The sequence below is a fragment of the Mastigoproctus giganteus genome, chromosome 5 (genome assembly GCF_048544385.1).
Source record: "Mastigoproctus giganteus isolate SK-2022 chromosome 5, ASM4854438v1, whole genome shotgun sequence".
Lineage (NCBI taxonomy): Eukaryota > Metazoa > Arthropoda > Arachnida > Uropygi > Thelyphonidae > Mastigoproctus > Mastigoproctus giganteus.
The window spans coordinates 84,009,105-84,032,060 of record NC_143579.1 but is presented as its reverse complement, the minus strand read 5'-3'; the positions used below and the strand labels follow the sequence as shown (position 1 = coordinate 84,032,060).

The following is a 22,956-nucleotide window of genomic DNA, read 5'->3' as shown; positions in this document are numbered from 1 at the left end:
AAAGTGTAATACGCGTATCAATTTAACTGTTATGAACAAATGATAATCCACGGCGAATTCTGTGGTGTCAACAACACGCTGGACGACTGAAAACCAGTATGCTGGTCGGATGAGTCCAAATACCTGTTACAGCACGCTGGCAGACGCCTTCGTGTGTGGCTCAAGCAACATGAGTCCATTGTGCTCACTATCCAGGCAGATGGCAGTGGTTCCTTAATATCAGGCATGTTTTTCTGACAAGAATTAGGACCTCTGGTGCATATGGACTCAGGTTTCCCTGGGAGGACTACCGGCAGGTCTTAGGAGACCATGTGCACCCTGCCAATTTGCATTTTTTTCCGGACAGAAGCACACAGTGAAGATATCAACCATCTTAACTGGCCTCCAAATTCTTCAGACCTAATTCCAATTGAAGACCTGCGGGATGTTTTGGAAAGGGAAGCGAGGCGTATAAACACGCAACCGTCATCTCTTCAGACACTGTGGAAAGCCTTGCAGGCAGGATGGCTGCTGAACAGTGCATCGCAGTTATTCCACACCTTCGGGTTATTTGTTATTTTATTTTATTATATTTTTTGGGAGCATCAGCAACTAAGGCCATATGGCTCTGGGGATATGCGGTGGTCATTCCCTGACCTTTTTTTCAAAGATAAACTCTTCTGGAACATCGCAATGGGCTCACCCTTTCGGATAGTCACCCACCAACCCAACGCAGATCTCCCCAAGACGAATAGGAAGTATAAAAATTGAGTGCTCGACGTGCTCGCTAACGGCTACGTGACAACCACTTTTTTTCCCACTAACACCCACAGTTAGAATTTTAACTATTCGTGTACCAAGTTTTTAATTTCTATTTTATTCTTTATTTATGCTTCTGAGTACTATCTGACTACATAACAAAATACATCCGGTAACTTCCAGCAGGCGGTGATGTTCTTGATACTGTTTATTTGGTATTCCAAGACCTAGACCCCGCCTGAGTCTTGGAAGCTGTCCATAAGGCGATTAAGAAGTTTGATTGTAAGATCGATTGCAAGATGACAGAAGATGTAATTTGTAAGATGTAAGGATGAGTGAATAACATTCATTCTTTTATTATAATAAACAAGTGATTTAATGTATAATTAGTAGCAAATGTATGGACTGTAATTTTACTTTATAATATTGTATGGTTTCATTACTGAATCTTCAGTGACTCGGCTGTGATGAATTATATACCTGCTTCTGGTTACAAAATCGATTTATTTTATTTATTATCAAAATATAAATCAGCAGTTATTGTCAATCCACTGCAGGATGGAGGCCTCCTCAGCAAGTCATGTTGAGGGAAGGGACCATAATCGGCTATCTGGTCCAGTGCAGGTTGGCAATTAGATCGTATTTAGCAGTCAGGAGCTTGAACCATGGTCTACTCAAAGAGCGTATGCTATTTCACTCTTGCTATTGACCACGCGGCTACGGAGGCCGTTATCAAAATATATGTACATTATATAACCAAAAGTAACCGGTGCCATAATTTTTTTTAGAAAATTATTTTATTTATTTACAATATAAGAACGTGTGAATCCACTCTGGCTTCATTGCAAGAGTAATAAATTTTTCTGGGCGTTCAAATGTTTGCTGGCAGCCTTTAGAAATGTTGTGCAGCCTGCCTTCTACTACGTAGCTGGCAGCGAAGCCCGATGCCAGTTACGTAGTAGAAATGAAACGAATTGTTCTTGCCCTCAACGGAGTTCTAGTTAACTGTAAATGATGTTCTAAAAGGTCCAATTCATGTTGACTGCATTTCACTCAATTTGTTCTCTAAAACTAGATACACGCCATGCAGATGGATCAGATTTGAATTGTTACTTGTTTCCTTCGCTACACTATAGGAAATCCGAGATTTCTGCATGGAGTTTATCCAGTTTCAGAGAACAAATTGAGTGAAATGGGGCGCCAAAATCAAATACAACCTACTAGAACATCATTTGCTGTTATCCAGAACGTCCATCGTTGAGGACAAGACCAATTAGTGGGATATCGCACCTGCAAACCCCACTTGGGGTAGTATCTTCTCTTACACTTCCCCTAGATTGCGGGATGATACATCCTTCCCATGTCTCAGTAAGAACAACCTACCTTGCAAACCATCACAAGGGTAGGATTTTTTTTTTCACAGACACTTTCGGGTGTGAAATAACTATACACCATAGGGTGGGTCAGGTGCCGATTACAGCTTCGGGTGTGGGATGCCAGATGGCACTCCTCTTTGTGGGGTTCTTTGGCCTTCAACTTTTACTGTCCCTGGGTGGGCTTCCTGGCCCAGGGATGTCCAACCTTTCATTCCTTCCCTGTCTCCCTCTAGAGGACACCTTTTTTTCCTCGTCCTTCCATCCAACCTTCATGCTCGCTTTGACTCCTACCCTTCGACTATCTGCTGCTGCTGAAATTTTTATAATCAATTTTTGCGCTATCTATATTATTTGATTTCAGTTAGCAAACCAGGTTGCGTAAGCTGTTGAACTGTTGAGAATTTTGCTGAGGGAGAGTATTTTCCATTCAGTAAAAGTAACAAGTTGGAAAAGTTTGTTCCAAGATGACTCCGGAGAGGTTGGGGGAAAGAGCTAGTCTGTTACTTCAGATGTCTTTGAGGAAGTAGTTCTTAAAGGTGTATGCCTACTGGTCGATTGTTCTTTGGGGGAATTCTGTAGGGGGGTTGTCCCATTCTGGTGTATGCAATAGTTCCTATAACAGAATAATGGCCACAGATTTTGTCTTGGCTGAATAGCTCGGTAGTAATATCCTTCCTTCCGAAGATAGAACAGAGGTTCCTGGGGAAGCAGGAAATATCCTAAGCGATATGCAGCGCCTTGTGAAGTACGGGAACTACTAATGAGATCTCTCTAGTCGCTAATTGCTTAGTGTGGTGTGCAACTTACGTCCAGTTACAATTGTGGTGTGCAACTTACGTCCAGTTACAACTTACGTCCAGTTACAAAACACATTCTTAAGAGGAGAAGAAAAATGATTTCATCATTTCATGTATGTTCTATGAAAACATGTAGACCATAAACGCATCACATAAGAATATGTGGTGAAACCACTCGTATACAAATTTATGTATTCTACATATCTGAGTTATTTTGAAGTGTCTCGAATAAAAAGAAAAACTACCTTGAATATCTGTCTCTCCTGTTAGCGTAATTTAGAATCTGAAAATGAAATTGTGGTCTTTAATTGTAAGGTGAAATAAATTACAAGAGAACCACCCATTCTTATTGAGAATACCGTTTTATTATAAGCAGCCAAGCAGAATGATACAAAACCACTTGTGTGTTTCTTACATACTGAATGGTGACACGCTGAAGCCTAACCACAGAAAATTTATTTAATATACATATGTGTATATGTATATATATACATATATACACACATATATATTTATATAACCCTCTCGCAATCAAAAACCAAGTTCTGTTCACTAGCTAAGGTCGTAGACTGGGTTGGCACCGTGACATTAGGGGCTCGTAATGTCACCAGCCAAAAGAAAACAAAAAAGAATCACGTGCTGAAACTGGTCCGAGTTTTTTTCTTTTTTTTTTTCTTTAGAGATGAAAGCTCTCTCTTTAAGTATGTGTGTATAAGTGTGCTTATATTATCCTCGAAATATAGAAATTTCAGTCAGGCCTACGATCACCCAGTTAGTAGAACAAATGACAACTCATGTATTAAATTATAGAACGAAAAACATAACTCATGAATGATTACACACACAAGGATATACAGACTACAAACTTCACAGCTGTCTAAAAACCTGTAGGTTAATTCATTACACAGTGCACATATGGTGTGTATATATATGCGTCCAAACATATATATGCGTGTATATATGCATTTAAGTTGTTTTTTTGCCGTCCTGTGTACAAGGCAATCAAGTTAAGAGAGATTTGGTAAAGTATTAATAATTTTTTTTCGATTTATTTCATTCGTGTCATATAGAAAGTATATCACAATTCCTTCCACACAATACACCTGGAACAACGAGGTCTGCCAGACATTTTGTTGACAACGAAGTCGGTGCTATAAAAGCTTTGAGTGCTAAACAGGACGACATGTAAGAACACCTTATTTACATGCCTATGTCACTGAGCTACGCATACTCATAATCACTTTGTTTCTCGTACAATTACCTTCCTAAATGCATCACCACATCACGCATACAATGTACAAAATAACAAGTGAGTAGTAATATTACATTTGCCAAAAGATACTTATCAAACTGACGAATTATAAAATTCTTCCATTGCACTGTTTGCATTGGTAATCATTAGATGGATTCTTCTATGTCCAAACAATGGAGTTCGATTCTGCATGGCTCCAAACAACCGAACTCTTGAGTTCATGATAAATTCATATACAAACTCTGCTATGACCAACCAATGGGGCACGCGAATCTATGATATTTCTGCACAGAGTATGCTATGACTGTACAATGGTATTGGAGACTGAATGGCAAAGTATGTCAAAGCGGAGTATGCTATGACTAAATACTGAGCTCGCGACTGAGTGGAGCCAAACAAAGGAACTCGCTATTGAATGGTACTCAATTACTCGTAGAATCTACAACAAACCATGAGTCATGCTAATACTTGTATAATTCATAGACACAGTCTACTCTGAGTTCATTCCTAAGGAAGTCCATAATGCGAAACTTTCTTTGTGCTACCAAATAATGAACTTAATTAAGCAGTATGCAAAAGTTGAATAATGTTCATCAAGGCATACCACTAATACAGTTTCCATCTGGGTATTCGGCTTATAAAGTAACTGCCAATAATATCGATTTATTTATTTTGTGTATAGGAGTGTACGTGTGTATAAATAACGAATAATTAATTTCAAAAAAATGTTTTTCTACTTCCAAACATATCCATTAACTGTCTGCCTGCCAGACTCGTCGGTTTCCCCTCTTTCTGACACAACCAGCAAAATAAGCTCGTTGGTTTAAATAGATTTTTCCTCCTATATATTTAAATATTGCCTCTGTTTCATTGTCTCTTTTTTCTTTGTTTTTTTTTTCATAAAGCAGCTGTACAGAGATAGATAGATAGATATATAGATAGAGAAAGAGAGCGAGAGAGATAGAAAGAGAGAGTGAGATAGAGAGAGAGAGAGAGAATAAGGCGGTTGTGATATCATCAGGACATCTAACGATTAGTTAAGAACAAATACTTGTCACTATTGGTTTACAAAAAGGATTTTCAACCAGTGAATATCTACTTTGAAATACAAAAAATTCTCCAAGGCTGGTTGTTTATTGATCTAACCTAATCTTCTTTTCAGTGCCTCAGCTATTACCTAAATGATAAAGCGTGTTGATTGAGTTCATTTTTATGCAGTTCTTAGTAAGGAGTGATGAATCTGTCCGTGTGTTAGTTAGTGAAAAGTGGCCCTACAATCTAAGGTGCACTTGAACAGGATAAGATATTTCATTTCTTCTTCTTCTGATCTCGTGTGTAAATGACTGTGGGAATTTATGAAATAACGCAGATAATTTCGTTTTTTTTTTATATGAAAAATGGCTATCACGATGGTCTAAAATAACGATAAGCATAAAGTGATTATTTTTTGGGGAAGGGTGTGGAAGAGGGGTACACACATCTCACGTATTAAAACTCAGAAAAGTGGCCAGTATATATATTTTTTTCTCACATCACAATGTTAGAGAAACTACGCAAAGATGGTGCACTGGAAAATGGGATTAAAAAACAAATCAGACGAACTAAAAACATCGAGGAGCCACAAGTGGCAAATCAGCGCCTCCTGGTGACTTAAACATCAGGTACGTTGCGCTATGGAAGTTACGAATCTCAGTCTCTGAGATTCTAAACCGCACCAAGAAGACTTGGCTTATGTGTACGTTAAAAAAATAATAAGAAAATAAATATTTAAAGAGGAAAGGTTATATGTATGATGAAGGCGTAGAAGGTGCACGACAGCAGACACGAACAAAGAATATATATACATCCCCGTTTATCACCTAGGCATTTGATCTCGATGATACACAAATACACATAAAACTCAACGATATTTAGTGGTCTACTTGAGGGGAGGGGAGGGAAGGGAGGGGAGGGTTGGGAAAGAAGAGAACCGGGGTGAAGTTGTGTGGGAAGGGGAGTTATCTGTACAAGTTTTGAGATCTTTGCCGTTTAGAGGTGCTACGGGGGTTTCTGGTATACCCGCCCTTCTTTCCGAACGTTGTAAATCTCGTGCAGCACAAAAGGACACACGTAGAACAGTTTTTTTTAAGCGTAAGGCTTTTTATAATAGTTGTGTCGAGAGGCAGCAGCGACGGCGATCTGAGGTGAAAAGATGTGTTTGGTTACGTGTTCGAATCCGGTGAAAGAGAAAGAGAGAGATGAGACGATGTCGCCAGAAGAAAATAAAATCTAAAAATAAAAAGAAAAGAAAAAAGAACGATTCTTCCAGTTCTATGTCAGTAGCGACGTCTGTGTATAAGTACCAAAACTAAAATCACCTTCAATGGAGTCTCTTGTGTTAGAAAAACTTAACTCAAGAGATGCAAATGTGATTTGAGCGTGCCGAACGGGTCAGAAAGTGGTTAGTAGACGTGACAGGAAATGTTGCCATAAAGGCTTTGGTCGCCAGACGGCGCTGGCCAGCGGTCACTTGCTACCGATGGGCACTATTTCCTCTTCAAGTACGTCGCTGATATGCAGGTAGATGATCCAGTACATAAGATTGAAACATACGAAGCACACTGGGAATACAACCCTTGAGTATTTGTCAATGTCGCTTGGGCTCACTCCGAACAGTTTATTGGTGTTTCTGCAGAAGGCAGCCTCAAGGTCTGGATTACCGTTGATTGTGTTTTCAAGGGTTGACGTCTTGTGGAAGTTCTTTGGGTCAACCATTTTCAACCTCACCTCCTGAAAGAGTGAAAAGAGTGAATTAGTAAAGGTTTAATGGAAAATAGGAAAATATACTACCATCGCGAAAGAGCCTTAAATAAATTATCCCTCTTTCATCTTTATATTTTCCACTTTGAAGTTCGCGACATATGAACTGCAAAGCGTTGTTACCCATTCATTGTCGCCAAGCAGCTACCTAAGACAGTGTAGTTAAAAGTTAGCTGTAAATTTATGGTATCTTGTACAATGCCGAATCTGAAATTAATCTTTAATACAAAAACCACTTATTACACTATAAGTAGAAGCAAACAGATTATTTTATTGCAGATGCAATCTATTGATTCCTTATCTACATATAGAGCCATTGGAGAATGGTGTTCTTTATCAATAACGCCTTCAAGAAGATAAGGGAAATATTAAATCTTTCATTACTGTAGAACATTGATACTTTTTCGACAGTTTTAGTTCAAAGTCAGTTTAACCTCTCAACATCCAACTCAATGAAGTCACTCGCATTTCATGAATTTACTGCACAAAATTTATATACACACGAGTGGATTGGCGCTGTTCATGAAATTCCCCCAGACAGTTCATACCATGAAATTTCAGTGTGTTGTCTATAATTTGCATACCGGGATTTGAAAAGTTTATTCACTGAGTATGAAAGGTAAAGGTAGTGGTAAAGTATTAAAATTTTCTATACTCATGTATAACACTTTAAATAGTAACCTACTAATTTCCATGCAGCTTCAATAAGATCTTTTTTTTTAATTATAAGTGGTCCTGAATTCAAAAATGTATGAATGAGGAAAAATGAATCAAATCAGTCACCGTGCAGTCATTTAATATTTGGGATAAAAGGGACCAACTCAAAAAGTAAGTCATGAGGATACGGTTAAACGTTGAGGAGGATGTCCTTCTTATTACATAGGGTAAGAAGTGGGAAGCAGAATTTAAACGAGGGTAAGAGAGACTGGAAGATGACCCACACTGTGGAAGATCTGCAACGTCCATCACTTAGGAAGTTGTTGACAGTGTGCATGATCTGGTTATAAGTGATCGGCGAGTGACAGGTCGGTATTGCCAGCGTCTTGGGCATCTCATCTGAACGTTTAAACCATATAATAACAGAGGTTTTCGAGATGAAAAATATATCAGTACGATGAGTCCCAAAGTTGTTGACAGCAGATCAAAAACACACAAGAGTTGTCAAATCAAGTGAGGAATTGGATCATTTTAAAGCAGATCTAGCAAATTTCCTTGCAAGGTTTGTGACCATGTATGAGACGTGGGTCCATCACTTTCAGCCAGAAACAAAGCAGTCCAATCAGTGGAATCATAGCTCTTTTCTCCATCCAAAGAAATCCAATTGATTCCTTTTTGGCAAGGCGATGACATCAGCTTTTTAGAATGCTGAGGGAATGTTGCTAATGGATTACTTTCAGATACTCAAAGGGGCATGTTACACAGACGCTGTGAAGCACGGTTCCACGAAAACATCAAAGACAAACGCGGAGGGAAAACTCAAAGGGATCTTGTTCCACCATAACAAAGCGCATGTTCTCAAGCCGGTCATTGCCATGGCTTTGAAATCTTGAACCATCCCACGTATTCATCAGATATAGCACCATCAAACCCTCACCTATTTCCTAATTTGAATAGGAATCGACGCATTGCAGTACCGCTGACAGAAGTGTATATATTGAAACGTAACATGTTACTTTTCAATATATACACGTCTGTCAGCGGTACTGCAATGCGTATTACGTTCTAATATATATTATATTTTTCTGATGAATTCTGCTGACCGTGAATAGCGTTTCCTTAAGAATCATATTGAGAAAAGCAGTATATTATCCAAGGATTATAATTTTATGTTCACATTTAAATATTGATTTTCTCCGTTGAACTGGGAGTCACTTTTGATTTTTAATTCAAAAACTCACTTTCATTCCAACTCCTTGCTATCTCTAAAGTCAAAGTCCAAACCAAAAGAAGAAGTCAGAAAAAATAACTTTTTTTATATTTTTTTTACTGAAGGAAGAAAAAACTTTTCGTAGTTTATACTGACGACTTCAGCTTCTGCTAGACGCATCCTAATGTCCTTACAACTCACATACTCCCAAACCTTAAATAGGGAAGGATACCCAAACGAGACTTTTCCGTCTCTTCGCTGTCTTCACTCATGTCTTGACGAAGCTCACCAAATATCCCTAGCAGTGCTCTACACTCAAGCAACGCCACAAGCAAAGGTAGGTACGTGGGAGGGTCTCCATGACAACGGCTTGGAGAAGGATGTTTTCTTGATAGTGCCCTTCGCAGTGACATCTGATACATAATCCAGGAAGCTGTTCCTAAGTTCTTTCTTCTACTCTAACTCAACGTTTCTTCCAGTCTGTATAAACCACCAGGGATGTTTAGGATGAAACTTTAACCCTCGTAAAGAAATGGGACATATAATCGTCGTTTATGTTTTCTCCAATTCGCGTATATATATATATATATATATATATATATATATAGAATATTTTTCCCTTCTTGCTTACAAAGGAAATTTAATATTTTCCCCCAGGTTTCTTCTTATTGGTTCTGTAAACCAACTGGAAAAATGAAAGCGATTCTTCACTCTTCCCAATGGTTGAAGTCAAGCTGAGTATGTGTTTTAATAAATGATAGATTTCAGAATGCTTTAGAGGAAAATTATCTTTCTTTCTCTTTCTCTCTCTCTCTCTGGAATTTTTATACGGCACAAACCACCTCAGTGTTTCACTCACTCGAGAAATGCTTATGTCGAATAAGAGGTGTAAATGGAAATTGCTGCAAATCCAATTAAGGACACATTTATATTTCAGCCCTCCTAATGATGCATTTTTCAAAAAGTTAACTAATATTTAGTTCTCTGTTGTTTATTTCAACGACTTAATATTTAACAGTTAGCTATGTATTTAGTATCTCTCATGATTTGAAAGGTTTTTTTTCCTAATTACAATGTCTCTCCAACAAGATTTTACCTCCACTAATACATGAACTGTTTGAAGTCAATTTTTCAATGGACCGGCCGCTAGTTTAATCACCCGTCAGATTACAATCTATATTACAACATTCACTGAACTTTGGGTCAAAATCGTCATTGAACTTTTGCCATTAAAAAGACTTCGTGGAACCGCCAATATCGAAATTTCAATATCAAATGTCAATATCGTTCTTCGAAATTCTCCCGGTAACTTTTTTTTTTCTAATATTTCTCTTCGTTCTTCTTACTCAGAATGTAGCTCTGTACTCGACTCTGTCCAGCCCTCCAGTCACTGATCGAATTCTATCCGCACACAAGCGAACAGAGCAACGAATGCGATTTTCTTTCGAGTGATGTCAAGAAGTGCAAAACACTTGTGATGGTACTCGAGTGAAAGAGTACTGGAAAATAAGAGATCTTTTTCTGCCTTCACTTTAGCCGCATATTTGAAGAAGACAATGGCAATACTTGAACTACATCGGCTGACTCGTCAAACTGCAGGCGAAAAACATTTCTCAAGAGAGAGAGAGAGAGAGAGAATACCTTCGTATCACTATAACATGTGACAGCAGAGTTGTTCCACGATGCAATATTTTATGCTAATATTCACCATTTCATGTCCCACATCGAGCATCTGATTGGGTGACTTATTATAGATAATGATAAAATAATAAAATTCTTAAATAAGTTAAGTGGTATACATTTGTGATTCAATGCGCAGATAATCAGAGGAATCTTACAAAACATTAACCGTGCAAGTGACCAAACACAGAAATACAAAGTTCGGGTACAAAGTAACCATTAAAAACAAAATATCAGAATAGAGAATTAAGCTTAATTAAAACGCAAGACTACAAATTAAGCATACCATAAAATGACATTAGCGTACTAGGACCGGCACTTGCACACCAGTCCTTTACATACCATAGATAGCCCAAAGGTGTCATCTCGATATGAGTTGTCAATAGACCATAGATCAATGTATATGTTGAGCGAGTTGAGAGTGTTCAAAGTCACATTTGGGAAGTTTCTATTGAAACTCTGTATCCTTGAGCACAACGAGGAGGTACTGCAGAGGTGTCATCAAGCAAACGCCAACCAACCATGTTCTAGATGTTCATGCTTAGATGAAGGAATTCCTTCCTTATTTTTCGTACATGGGGTCTGTGGACGTGTATTGCAGGTTGGAGCACAGTGCAGATTTGGATGTCGTGTAGATCTGGTGAGACCACAAGTTGGTCCATTTCAGTACCCCGAATTCTAGACCCCCATAGTTTCTTGAAGCTGGTATTAGTGATCTATTTCGGCCTCTTATGACCAGAGACTATTTTCTGTTGCACCATCCTTTATGGAATTTGCTGATGTTATGGTATCGTATACAAAAATACCTACTTATGCATGAATGTCGGAAATAAAAATCGCCTTTTAATTCATGCTACATTGGAGATTCTACTGACAAATAGCTTTACTCCACTGTCCACAGTTAGGAGATAAATTCTGGTTTTAATTCAGTAAAGTTGGAGATCAAACAATTTACATCTTCAAACACTTTGATGTAATTCTCCATGGATGCACATCGACTTTTCCATCATATGCACCTGCTTTTCTATGAGCGTGCATTATGATGAAAGTGACAGCTCCTCTGAGATCGAGGCTAAAGCTAAATCAAACATCGAATTTTTCCTTTTCCTACTAGCACATGTCCGTGCTAGTTTTGCCAGAATTTGTGGAATTCTATTTCTTGTTTCTACCATCGACGAATCCTGCTTGTTGAAGAAATTGTGCACTTTCACTGGAGGATCCTCTGAAATTACTACAAAATGTCAGCTAAAGAGCATGAATGGATTGAATTAGCTCAATGTTGATGGCATTCGATGCACATAAGAGGCATAAATTCAAATTGAGGAAGGATGGTTGCAGGATAGATGTGCGGGAGTTTTCCTTCAGCCAGCGAGTGGTTGATTGTTGGAACAAACTTCCACTGTTGTTGTGGAAGTTTGAATAAATTCAAGAAAGAACTAGAGGAATTCTTGGACGGGATGGACGGGTGAGGTTGGTAGTTTTTTATTTTTGGTTAATGCTCTACAAGCTTGCTTTCTTGCATCATTTGCTACTTCTAATACTAATATTTAAACAGTGCGTTTGCATTATTCTAATCTAATCTCTGTTGACTTTAGTTAGAAATAAAACTTACACTAAAATAATAACGGTATATTCTTTCGGAACGCTCGAGATACAGATTTAAACTAACGCTTCTAGATGAGCTGATAATTACCTCATAAAAACATAGTAAGAAGAAAATTAATTAAATAAATACGCTTTTAATTCAGCTAAATTCATTTATGTTTTATCATATTTATGAAAAGTGGTGTTAAAATAAAAGATTTTATAGGAGTCTCGGCTCAATGAATTGCACGATATAAAAGGAAAACGTGCGATTAAAAAAAAATAAAGAAATAGAGTAAAAGTTAAATAAGGCAAAGATTATACTTTCATACGATAGTTTCACAGATAAACTTTCAAAAATACATTTATTAAACGCTTAACTTTTAATTTTGATGATCTCTTTCGTTATATTTATAATTTAACTAAAACTTAAAAGGAGATCTGTTTGTGACAAAATATACAAAGAAGTTCAGAGTTCTTTCAGTACACCGAATACACCTTTAGCAATAAAAATGCTGGAATAAATATTGCATTCATGTTTGAATCGAAGTAATGGTAAGCCTACTCATCTGAGTGATTACTCTCGGTCTCTTTCTGTCTCCATTTTTTCTCCTCTCTACACACCCTTCCTTGGCAAACATCACATGATTTCAGCGAACATCATACAGGCAAAGAGTAAAGTAAACACGAGACACCAGTCAGATATCGAATGATGACAAAAAAAAATGCAAGCTTAGCATGCATTTACTGATATTACGACAGAAAACGTAAGAAATACTGTCATCAAGCGAGAAACGTCCCATCGATTTTTCATCACATCATTCAGAGGTGTTAACAGATATATAATTTTCATATTTTCTTTCTAGTGCAGAACACTACGAAAATCGGATGATATATTTAGTACGAAATTGGCTTTTCCATTCTGTATTTTCTGAAGTTATAATTTCACGTTATTGATAATAATCATCTAGTCTTCTGCGTGGATATTTTGTTAACGCTCTGAATTTCCAATAAAAAGGGATTTCAGAGGGTGTTATCAGAAACAGAGGTTATTTACCTGAATGGAAAGCTACGCAGAGTTATTTAGGATATCAACACGAGAACATACGAATGGGGAGATTGTAAATATGATGGAAAATTGATATGAATATATATTTATTAATAGGAAGACCCAAAAGAGAATGGCTCCAATGCCTAAAGGAAAACACAGGCTTTCAGAGTTATCAACAAATGATGCAAAATTCAAGAGATCGACAACAATGGAGGACGATATCTAAATAGGGACTCAACCCATGCCAAACGGAAGAGTAGAATGATGATGATGGATATATTTTACTGAAACTTACTGTATTAGGAAATGTTAGCACGAGGTTACATTTTATATTACATCATATCACTACTGTTGTCTATAAAAATGGACTTGCAATGATACTTATCACTGAGATGACGCAATGAGATTTTAATATCATTAATATAAACTCCAAATATTGCTAAAGTCAATTACTACCACGATGATTATTATCCTGAAGTGGTGATAATAATTAATGTACATTAGAACAGTTCTAATAGATATCGCACAAAACAGGCTAAAGAGAATACACCGAAATTTAATTGTATTAAAAGAGTAGAGGGACAGTTGGTGACAGATGTTATTTGATAACTATTACAGACTGTGTAAGGTTGTCAAAGAAGGATTATTTTATAGGGAAAAGGCGGCGGTTGGCAAAATTAATAATCTAATGGGTTTGTTAAAATGAAACAAACTCAGGTCTGTTAGCCACTGTTCAAATTTATGCAACACTTTAATAATTAAAATGGGTGTCATTAATCTGTGCTGCTATTACCCACGCCCACTTGCTATACTGTAACGAAGTACATGGAATCATCTGTGATTTCTCAATCAAAGCGAAAGTTAAAATATCATGCACGGAAGGATATGTGATGGGGAGGTGGCCGTTCACACAGAAACAGACAAAACATTGATAGCAAAGATAATAATAACGATGAAAGTCCATCAGTTAACGAGACCAAAATAAATTAGTACAACCACAGACCAGTGAAAGTGAGGTGGAGTCATTATCTTCTATGTGATTGTAGGGCGGGATTTCTTCTTCATGTTATTGTCTTCTCTGTGATTTCTTCATGAAGAAGGCACCACGTTTTTAAAAATAAGAATGCACATCCGCTTGATTTTTGTATCAGCGAAAAATACCATCTTAGTTCTCCATGACAATAATACACACCACAGGCCCACGACTTCCTGGACAACATATGGATTCTTCGATCTCCATTTGCGCCAAGCGGGTTCGCCAAGAAAATTGGGATGTCGCATCATCAAAGAACAAAACTTCTATAGCAATCATTGTTCTCTGTAGAGTCCCTCAGGTACCTGATCTAAGCGCAGTATAAATTACTACAAACAATGGACTCTTATACAAATTTATCAGCGGGATTCTCAACTAATGGTAGGCACCCCATATGTTCGCTTAAGCACTAAATAACGGTCTGATGTTGAATTTGTAATAAATGTCCAGAGAAATATATTGCGCAAAAATACGCACATTTATAATGAATCCCAGAAACTAGACACAAAATAAATACTGGGAAACGTACCCCAAAATATCTCCTTATTCAGCTATCTAAAGATACGATAATAACTCTCTACGCCACGCCATCCTTTAACAAATGTCACTCAGCGGCTTTTCTTAAAAGAAACTATTATAGCATCCTTTCCCGGCGTGCCCTATATTAGTCGCCATTTTGTTGTGTCTAACAACTACAGAGGATGTCATTAAGCCTCTTCTATAGACGTTTTCTTTTTTAACCTTTGACATTTCTTCGAGGTTTGAAAGAAGGGCAATTAAGAATAGAGGCTGTCGTGCAGGTTGGTTAGCACCTGCGGGTGTGGAAAACATACGAAGCAGTTAGTAAACTTAGATTTTCTTCCTTTCTCTTCTGGTGTCATGCTTCGTCGACCAACGCTCGAGGATCGCACAGCGAACTACTCGGCAGCATGGCAGGCACGGAAACAAATTTCCAACGTGGTAGCAACGAATGCCTTAGAAAGCGAGCAAGCGATGTACACTCCTTAGGACAACGTCGGACAGTTAATAATAAACATCGCTTGAGGAGGATGCTTCGATGAATGCAAGTGGAGAGAAAGCGACGCTGGTTACGGCGACAAGCATTGAACAACGGCTAAGGAAGAAACAGGTAACGAATATGCTCTTGAAGAAAGAGGGAGAAAATAGCGAACGAGAAATCTAGAAAAGATTTAGGGAGAATAAGAAAAAAATGGAGTAAACAAAAAGAGAATGCGGAAAGATGAAGATAAAAAAAGATGGAGGTAGAAAACGATGAAGGAAATTGAAGTAGAAATATGTGTGTGAAAGATAGAGGGGGAGAGTTAATTTACTTTAACAGGTTACTTACGATGTTTACGTATTAACTACACTGTAATAAGAGTCTCCATAATATCTCGATTTTCGCCAGAATAGTGAACCAGTTTCTTACACTTAATCAGCAATCAATGTTCCATCTGCAGATGGAACTTTAGGATAACATAACTTATGTTTAGCAGTCTACTCTACAGTATATTGCATTTAGATATATGATGGTGATGGCGCGATTTTATAAATATTCCAAATACTGTATCACACTTCTTGGAGTTAATAATGAACATATTCGATACTTTTCAGAGAGGCTGAAATAACAAACTGAGTATTAACAATTTTATCACATCTAAATCATCAATTCATATTTAGTGTACTCCTTGTCGAATTAGCTCCCTTTATATTAAGGGAAATATATAAATAGCCCTGCACCTATTAATTGAATACTTTATCCTCTTAGTCCAATAGTTTGAGAAACTCCTGGAATTTTTCCACCACCTAAACCAATTAACTATATCATACCATGTAAAGGATGAAACGTAGTACATTCCACGCTTCCTCTACACAGCAACCCATGGTAGGTTTATTTATAACAATTATATATAATTCTTTCGTAAGCCTAATGAAGTCATCTCTTAGCAACAACATCCAGCAGATTCTTCCCTGAGGTGTAATGAAGAGAAAATTGGAGTGGAAAGGAAGATGAAAGTATACATCAAACCACATCACTTTGGGATACAACTTGGGATTTCTCCTTAAGACCTCACTTCGTTCCTTAGCTAATTGAACGAATATTTAAGTTCAGAGATGCGTTAGTTAGTTATTTCCTCTGACGCATTATTTCTCCCCATTATTTCATCTCCTCCACTTCCACGAGCCCCTGCTTTAAGTTTCCATATATAGTTGAGTCATCTCCCTTTAACGTAACACACCACTGCGAATATTAATTAGGAAACAGAATCTTTTATTGATAAGAGCGAAAAGGTGTGTATCTTGAACTCGTGATACTCGTTGCAAATGATGCTACGCTCCATTTCGGTTACGACCTACGAAAACTCAAAGTATTCTGCCCATTTACGGGACCCGGGTAAAGCTTGCTTAAAGGAATGTCGGTATTTGGAACTGCGATGTCTTGTTTTACTGGCGGACTTAACTGAAAACTATCTAGAATATGATGGAAATGACAGTATAAGTAAGAGCCAAAATCGCCATTCATTTTTAAGGAGGGCATAGAAAGAATCCACACACGCAAAACACATTTTCGTATGAGTTTAAATATCCATTCAGGGTGTTTTAGTTATTTCTAAAATCGTAAGAAACCAAAGGTTCCTTTTACTTCTTCATAAGATGAGCTTGAACATTTCAAAACAATAAACAGTCCCACATCTCGTATTTTTGCTCATACACTCTGACCACTTCAGCTAAGAATTCTTGACAACCACCAGATGAAGATCTAAATTATCATAATTTAATATATCGTTGTAAAAGAGTAATACATGAATATATCTGATCTTAGACTACATTCTCTGAGCTGATGACTTTGCAATGTTTTATCCTCATCACGATTCTCCATTAAAATGCGCAACAGTTTTGGAATAACAAATTGGCCAATAATTCTATAGGGATCTCTTTCTAGCCACGTCACTTTGTATCCTGGTTGTTATCATAAAATCTGTAACAAAATGATGTCGAAATGTATTGAATCCTATTACTGCATCTGAACTAAATTAAGCCAAGGGCGTTAACCTGTCAGAAAGATAACAGGTTAATGCTCTCTCTCGAATAAATTTTGAATCTCCAAGGAAATACAGTATACTCCTACACAGTTATAAGTTCACCGTACTGGAGTTACTGCCTAACAAAGAAAATAAATTTGAATGTTTTAGTCTTTAACGCTTTCAGACTTTTGTGGAACATTCTGGAATTCATTGGGCGTAATTATTTTCCACGTATTTGAGTTCGACGAACTTGAGTGGGTGTGACCAAAGCCACATATATATGTTGTTCTGCTCAAAACGATTTTCTTAAATAAACTTCTGCATCCAGTGGCAAACAATAGTTCTCTAACACCTCCAGAGATCTTCTGATTGATTATTGAAACTTGACGCTTGAAATAAGTTCCTTAATTCTGTTTAAAAAACTTATAAATTTAATTTTTCAAATGACCATTTATGAATAATTAATTATTAACTATTTTCAGTAATTTTAGAACTAAATAAATAAGCATTTAAAATAGCAAATTCTTTATTAATATACGAAATTCTTGAAAATGTATTCCATGGTTGCAATACTAATTTATCAATGAGAATATACTAAGCTGTTGATAATTAGAGATGCTTCATAATAAACAGATGTTCACCAATTGGACATGTCTTAAATTTAACACTTAGTGCCAGTATTAATTAGTAATTTTGTTGTCTTTGTAGATAAGCAAAAAATCAAATTAAAGTGAGTGAATAATGGCAATTTAAAACATAACAAACTCACGCAATATATTGCAAATCTAATTTACAAATAAAGGAGGACCGCAGTGGTATGGTCAGGTGAGAGGGTGCATCAATGCAGATGCTTGGAATGACCGTAGTTGAATATATTATTTCAAAGAACCACGCTTTTTCTTTTAAAGATAAATTTGTTTTGAGAAACAGACAATCTTAGACTTGGTACTTTACCAGATTCTGCCAACTATTCTGTGTGTCCGAACTCGAGTACTTAAACAAGGACACGGCATCATAAGGGTTGAGATCATTAGTTAGAATGACCCGGCTGAAGCATAAAGAGAAATGTGGTCGATGCCAAGATAATTTGAATACATTTTCCTCAGAACATAAACGCAATCAGAACGTTTCCTGTGAGAAAGACAGATGATTCATTCGAAGGATGGCAGATAATAGTCGAAAGAAGGCAGAAGTTTTTACTAAATGCTGCAAAGTTTCATTCCTGGAGGCGAGATAGAAAAAGGGAGAAAGCTATGCATAAAAGTGAGACGGAAAACTAATTGTACCGTAGTGTTAAGACGAGAGAAGGCGAGATGGCATGGATCGTCAGCCACAGATAAGAAAGAGGTGTTGGGGGGGGGGACCTTGGAAGATGAAATTCCACTTCCAATCACGTTACCCGAATACTAATTTTATTTCGCCTGTGTTGTGAAAGAGAGCGAAGGTCTAAGTTATTTGCGCATGCCGGTTGCTGTGTATTATATTAGCATATGCCCTCGGAGAGAAGAAAGTCTGTGTAGATAATCGCCGAGGCTGTTTCAAGCCCGAGTCACGTACCAGGTTGGCCTGATGAACACGTGGAATAGAATTTAAATCTTGGGGCTATTTAAACAAGTCGCCAAGAAGTGGATGGATTTGAAAGGGTAAAGTATGCAAAGCAAGAGAGGATAGAAGTCGAGTGACTTACTGGCTAATGCAAAGCATTAATATTTTAAATAATGTCTCCAGAGAATGCCGACCTTTATTTATATCCGCCACACCTCCAAGAGTTACCTTACTGTTTGAAACTGTTAAGTTTTGTTTCAGTATGTATTGTTTTATTTCATCTTAGACTGAGTATTTAAGCTGAAGAAAGGCTCACATTGTATTAAGCTATGCTACTTCTCTCTTAAGGCAATGACTGCTAGTGACGCAATTCTTAAACTTAGAAATAACTCTTAATTCAAGAATTGGCCTTTAAAGTCTCTAAATTACAATTCTTAAATAGGAGACACTTAAGTTTAAAAGCTAGAACAGGTTATTACAATGACACCAAAACAACTTGGGCCACTAGTTATTAGTATATTTTGTGTTTAAGACACGAAAACAGATGTGCATCTCAGGGAGAAGCCCTGTACATCCTTTTGAAACTAACTAACTTATCGCCGCTTTAAAAGGCCATTCTTTAGTTTAATTCAGTGAATTCGAAACCGGCATTTCAAGCACAGCGAAAATGAAGCGAGTAAAGCCGCGTACTCCCCTCCACGACCAGTTTAAGGGTTAAGATCATTGTTATGCATGGCTTAACAATATAGATTATCTCTAACCTATGGCAGACTCGTTAATAGATTATCTTTAACTTTTGGCAGACTTGTAATAGATTATCTCTAACTTTTGGTAGACTCTTTTATAAATGCTCCAGAAGAGGGGCATTTATAAAAGAGTACCAAAAGTTAGAGATAATCTGTTCTGCAGATGTCAATAAAAAGATACAAGTCTCAGTGCTTAAAAAACCGATTTGTGTTTAAATATATAAGGTCGTTGCTCCGTGGTATTGCACGGATCACATACACGCACATTACAAGCTAGAATCTTCTACACGCAACTGCAATGCCCGTTGTTAACTGAACACTGTTTGTGACTGCCATAAAAATGAAGTTCTTAACTTTCTTCTTGATGCATGCTTGTCCATTGTGTTATAAACAAAAACTTAGCATAATGGACATTTTTTTAAAACCATTTCGGTAAACTGATAAGTGCGCTTACTTAGCATTCGTATTTTAATATATAGGACAGTTAGTATTAGTAACGGCCGCATGGTGCAAGAAAGCCTATGGCTTATGCTGCAATAGCCAAAAAAAATATATCCGAACAAAACAATGATAAAAACAAAAATAAATAAATAAATAAATAGATAATAATAATTAATAAAAAAAAGGAAATTAAACCTATCATCCTATGCGCTTCCCTGACCAGAAGGTACTATCCAGATGACCTTTGAATTTCCCCAAACTGTCGGCCTCTACCACCCATGAAGGCAACTTATTCCAGTAATTTATAGCTCGCTGGCTAAAATAAAACTTCCTGCAGTCCAATCTAAACATTTCCCCCCCGTAACTTGAATTTATGTTCCCTAGTTCTAGCATCATTTATAATCTTGAAAATTTCGTCCTCATTCATTTTACTGATGCCTCTCACAGCCTTAAACACCTCAATCAAATCTCCTCTAAGGTGTCTAGTTTCTAAACTCTGCAACCCACATATTCGAAGTCTTTCTCCATAAGGACGCCCTTTTGCCCATCTCACCAGGCGAGTTACCCGACTTTGCACCCTTTCAAGAAGCTCGATGTCTTTCTTTAGGTGCGGTCTCCATACTTGAACATAGTATTCCAAGTGTGGTCTAACAAAAGTCTTATATAATGGGATTATCACGTCCCTATCTCTACTTGCAAAAGTTCGATAGGACACCATGGGCCTTCCTTGCAACCTGTTTACAATGCTCAGAGAATTTCATGTCTGACCGTATCGTAACACCCAAGTCCCTTTCCTCCAGTACTGGGTTTAATTGAACTCCACCAAGTGAATAAGTTATTTTGGGATTACTGTTTCCCAGGTGTAATACCTTACACTTTGTTGGATTAAAGCATAGCTGCCATTTTTCTGCCCATTCCTGAAGTCTATCTAGGTCTCTCTGAAGAAGCTCAGCTTGACAGTGATCATTAACTACTCTACCAATTTTAACATCATCTGCAAATTTAGACATCACGCCCTCTATCCCTTCATCGATGTCGTTTATGAAAATTAAAAACAACAGTGGTCCTAATACTGATCCTTGGGGAACCCCACTTCTTACATCAACCCAATCTGAGGAATAGCCATTTATCACAACCCTCTGCCTCTGAGTTGTAAGCATTAGCGCGACAGTCCGATCTCGGAACTACATATGGTTGTTTTTGTTTGTTTGATTTATTGTGTAAGGGTTAATAAGGCCATAACTCGCCAAATAAAGTTCTAGTGCGCCACTGTGAGAGACCACAGGTGGCGCTTTACCATAAACACTATTACAATCTTAGTTGGTACAGGTTGGGTATATTAAACAGATGGATTCATATCGGATGATATTTGTTTATCATTTTCAGGTCATAAATATTTCATCGGTCTACGAGGATCTGCTGTAAAGTAAGTTGATTAGAGGAACATAGATGTGAAGGGAAAGCTATTTGTCATTCTCTCAAATATAATGGACATTCAGTGATCAGGTGTTTTACTGTGAGCTGAGTTTTGATACACATTATGCCATACAGGATGATGTGGGCAACTTCTGATTTTAGCTGCATAGCTTAATAGCAGAGCACGCCGACGAAGGAATAGAAGTGGTTCGTGTTCTTTGTATGGAGACTATGAACTGGCGATGTACGAAAAGCTCCTAGTGCAATTCGGAGGGCATTATGATGTATAATGTCAAGCCATTTCAATACACTTTCCCTAGTTGAGGCATATACAGAAGACCCATAGTCCAGTCGAGATCTAATTAACAACCCAGTATAGGTGTAGCAGGGTTTCGAGTGTCCAAAGTTTTGGCATTTAAAATACCGGACTGGGTATGGAATATAAAGTCAAATTTTGCACCTTAAATATCTAGCTTTAACAGTAATGGTAGAATTGGTGTTTTAAATGTAAGAATGACTATCTGAGTAGGAGTAAGTATTCCATCTTTCTTAATGACAATCCTTTTAGTATTTATTACATTTTGATCGCTTAGTTCCTAAACGATCTCTTCCTCAGGTACATTAAGAAGATCCCACTCTGCTATTATCCTTTTAGAGGAGTTCGGCGTGGCATATCGGGTAACCTTTGTGGGAATTCCACCAAAAGTCTTTCTGAGTGCTTATGCTCACTCATCTACACTAGAAGGTCTCCAGATTTTAATATTCGATCCATTTTTGGACGGCTTGGTTGGTTGTGTTAGGGTTTAATGGTGCATGGCCTACGTTGGTTATAATGCGCCAGTTCATATGGTATGACGCGTTTCACAGGTATTTACTTTGAATGTGAGTTGTTCCTTTAAGCCGGATTCATACTTTATTGGGTTAGACTGTTGTTTGTGTTTATTTCCTTAGAGGAGGCGGTATAAATTAATATCAGTAAGGAAGCTGAAAACATCTGTAAATTCATCCCTATCATTCAAGAAATCATCTAAGGTAATGGTGTGATGTATTCTATAAACATCTTTGAAGGCTTGTTTGAGTTCTTTTGCATAATTAGGACAGCATATTAATATATGTTTTACTGTCTGGATTTTGGAGGGACCGCCACATTTTCAAGACATTTCTGAATCAAGAATGGGGGAGCTTACTCTCCCCATTCTTAATTCTGAAAGGATGGTCAGTCAAAGAATAATATTAGAAAAAGAGAAGTCTTTTCAGTTCCTTCTCATTTCTGCCTTTTTGCGTTAGATGCATTTATGTCATCTCTGTTTGAGAGATCTGGATGGTGAGACCGGTAAGTGACAAGTCTATTTATTTATGTCTATCGTTGCTCCTTTTAGCTCTGGGGGAGTGATTTCCTTCTCCCACGTTACCGGCCCCGCCACTGGGAGGCAGGAGCGGTTCTACCATGACCAAAACGGTTGAGAAGGTTAGTTAGGTTAATATGGTGTGTGTGTGTATATATATATATATATATATATATATATATATATAAGGAAAGAAAGGTGAATTTCCTTTCTGGATTCCTACTTGAAGCCTTTTAAGTAAAGAACCACTTGAGAAAAA

The 22,956-nt window shown here is 37.4% G+C and overlaps 1 protein-coding gene across 2 annotated transcripts in view; it reads right to left on the bottom strand.

Annotated features, from left to right (window-relative positions):
• Positions 1–3,254: 3,254 nt before the first annotated feature.
• LOC150085529 (gamma-aminobutyric acid receptor subunit beta-like) overlaps positions 3,255–22,956 on the bottom strand; it is a 397,105-nt gene continuing 377,403 nt past the window's right edge. For both annotated transcript variants that reach the window (XM_090374099.1, XM_090374100.1), the window contains one exon: positions 3,255–6,932. In XM_090374099.1, coding sequence (XP_090230225.1) covers positions 6,669–6,932 — 264 coding nt within the window. In that variant the 3' untranslated portion in view covers positions 3,255–6,668. The remainder of the gene's footprint in view (positions 6,933–22,956) is intronic.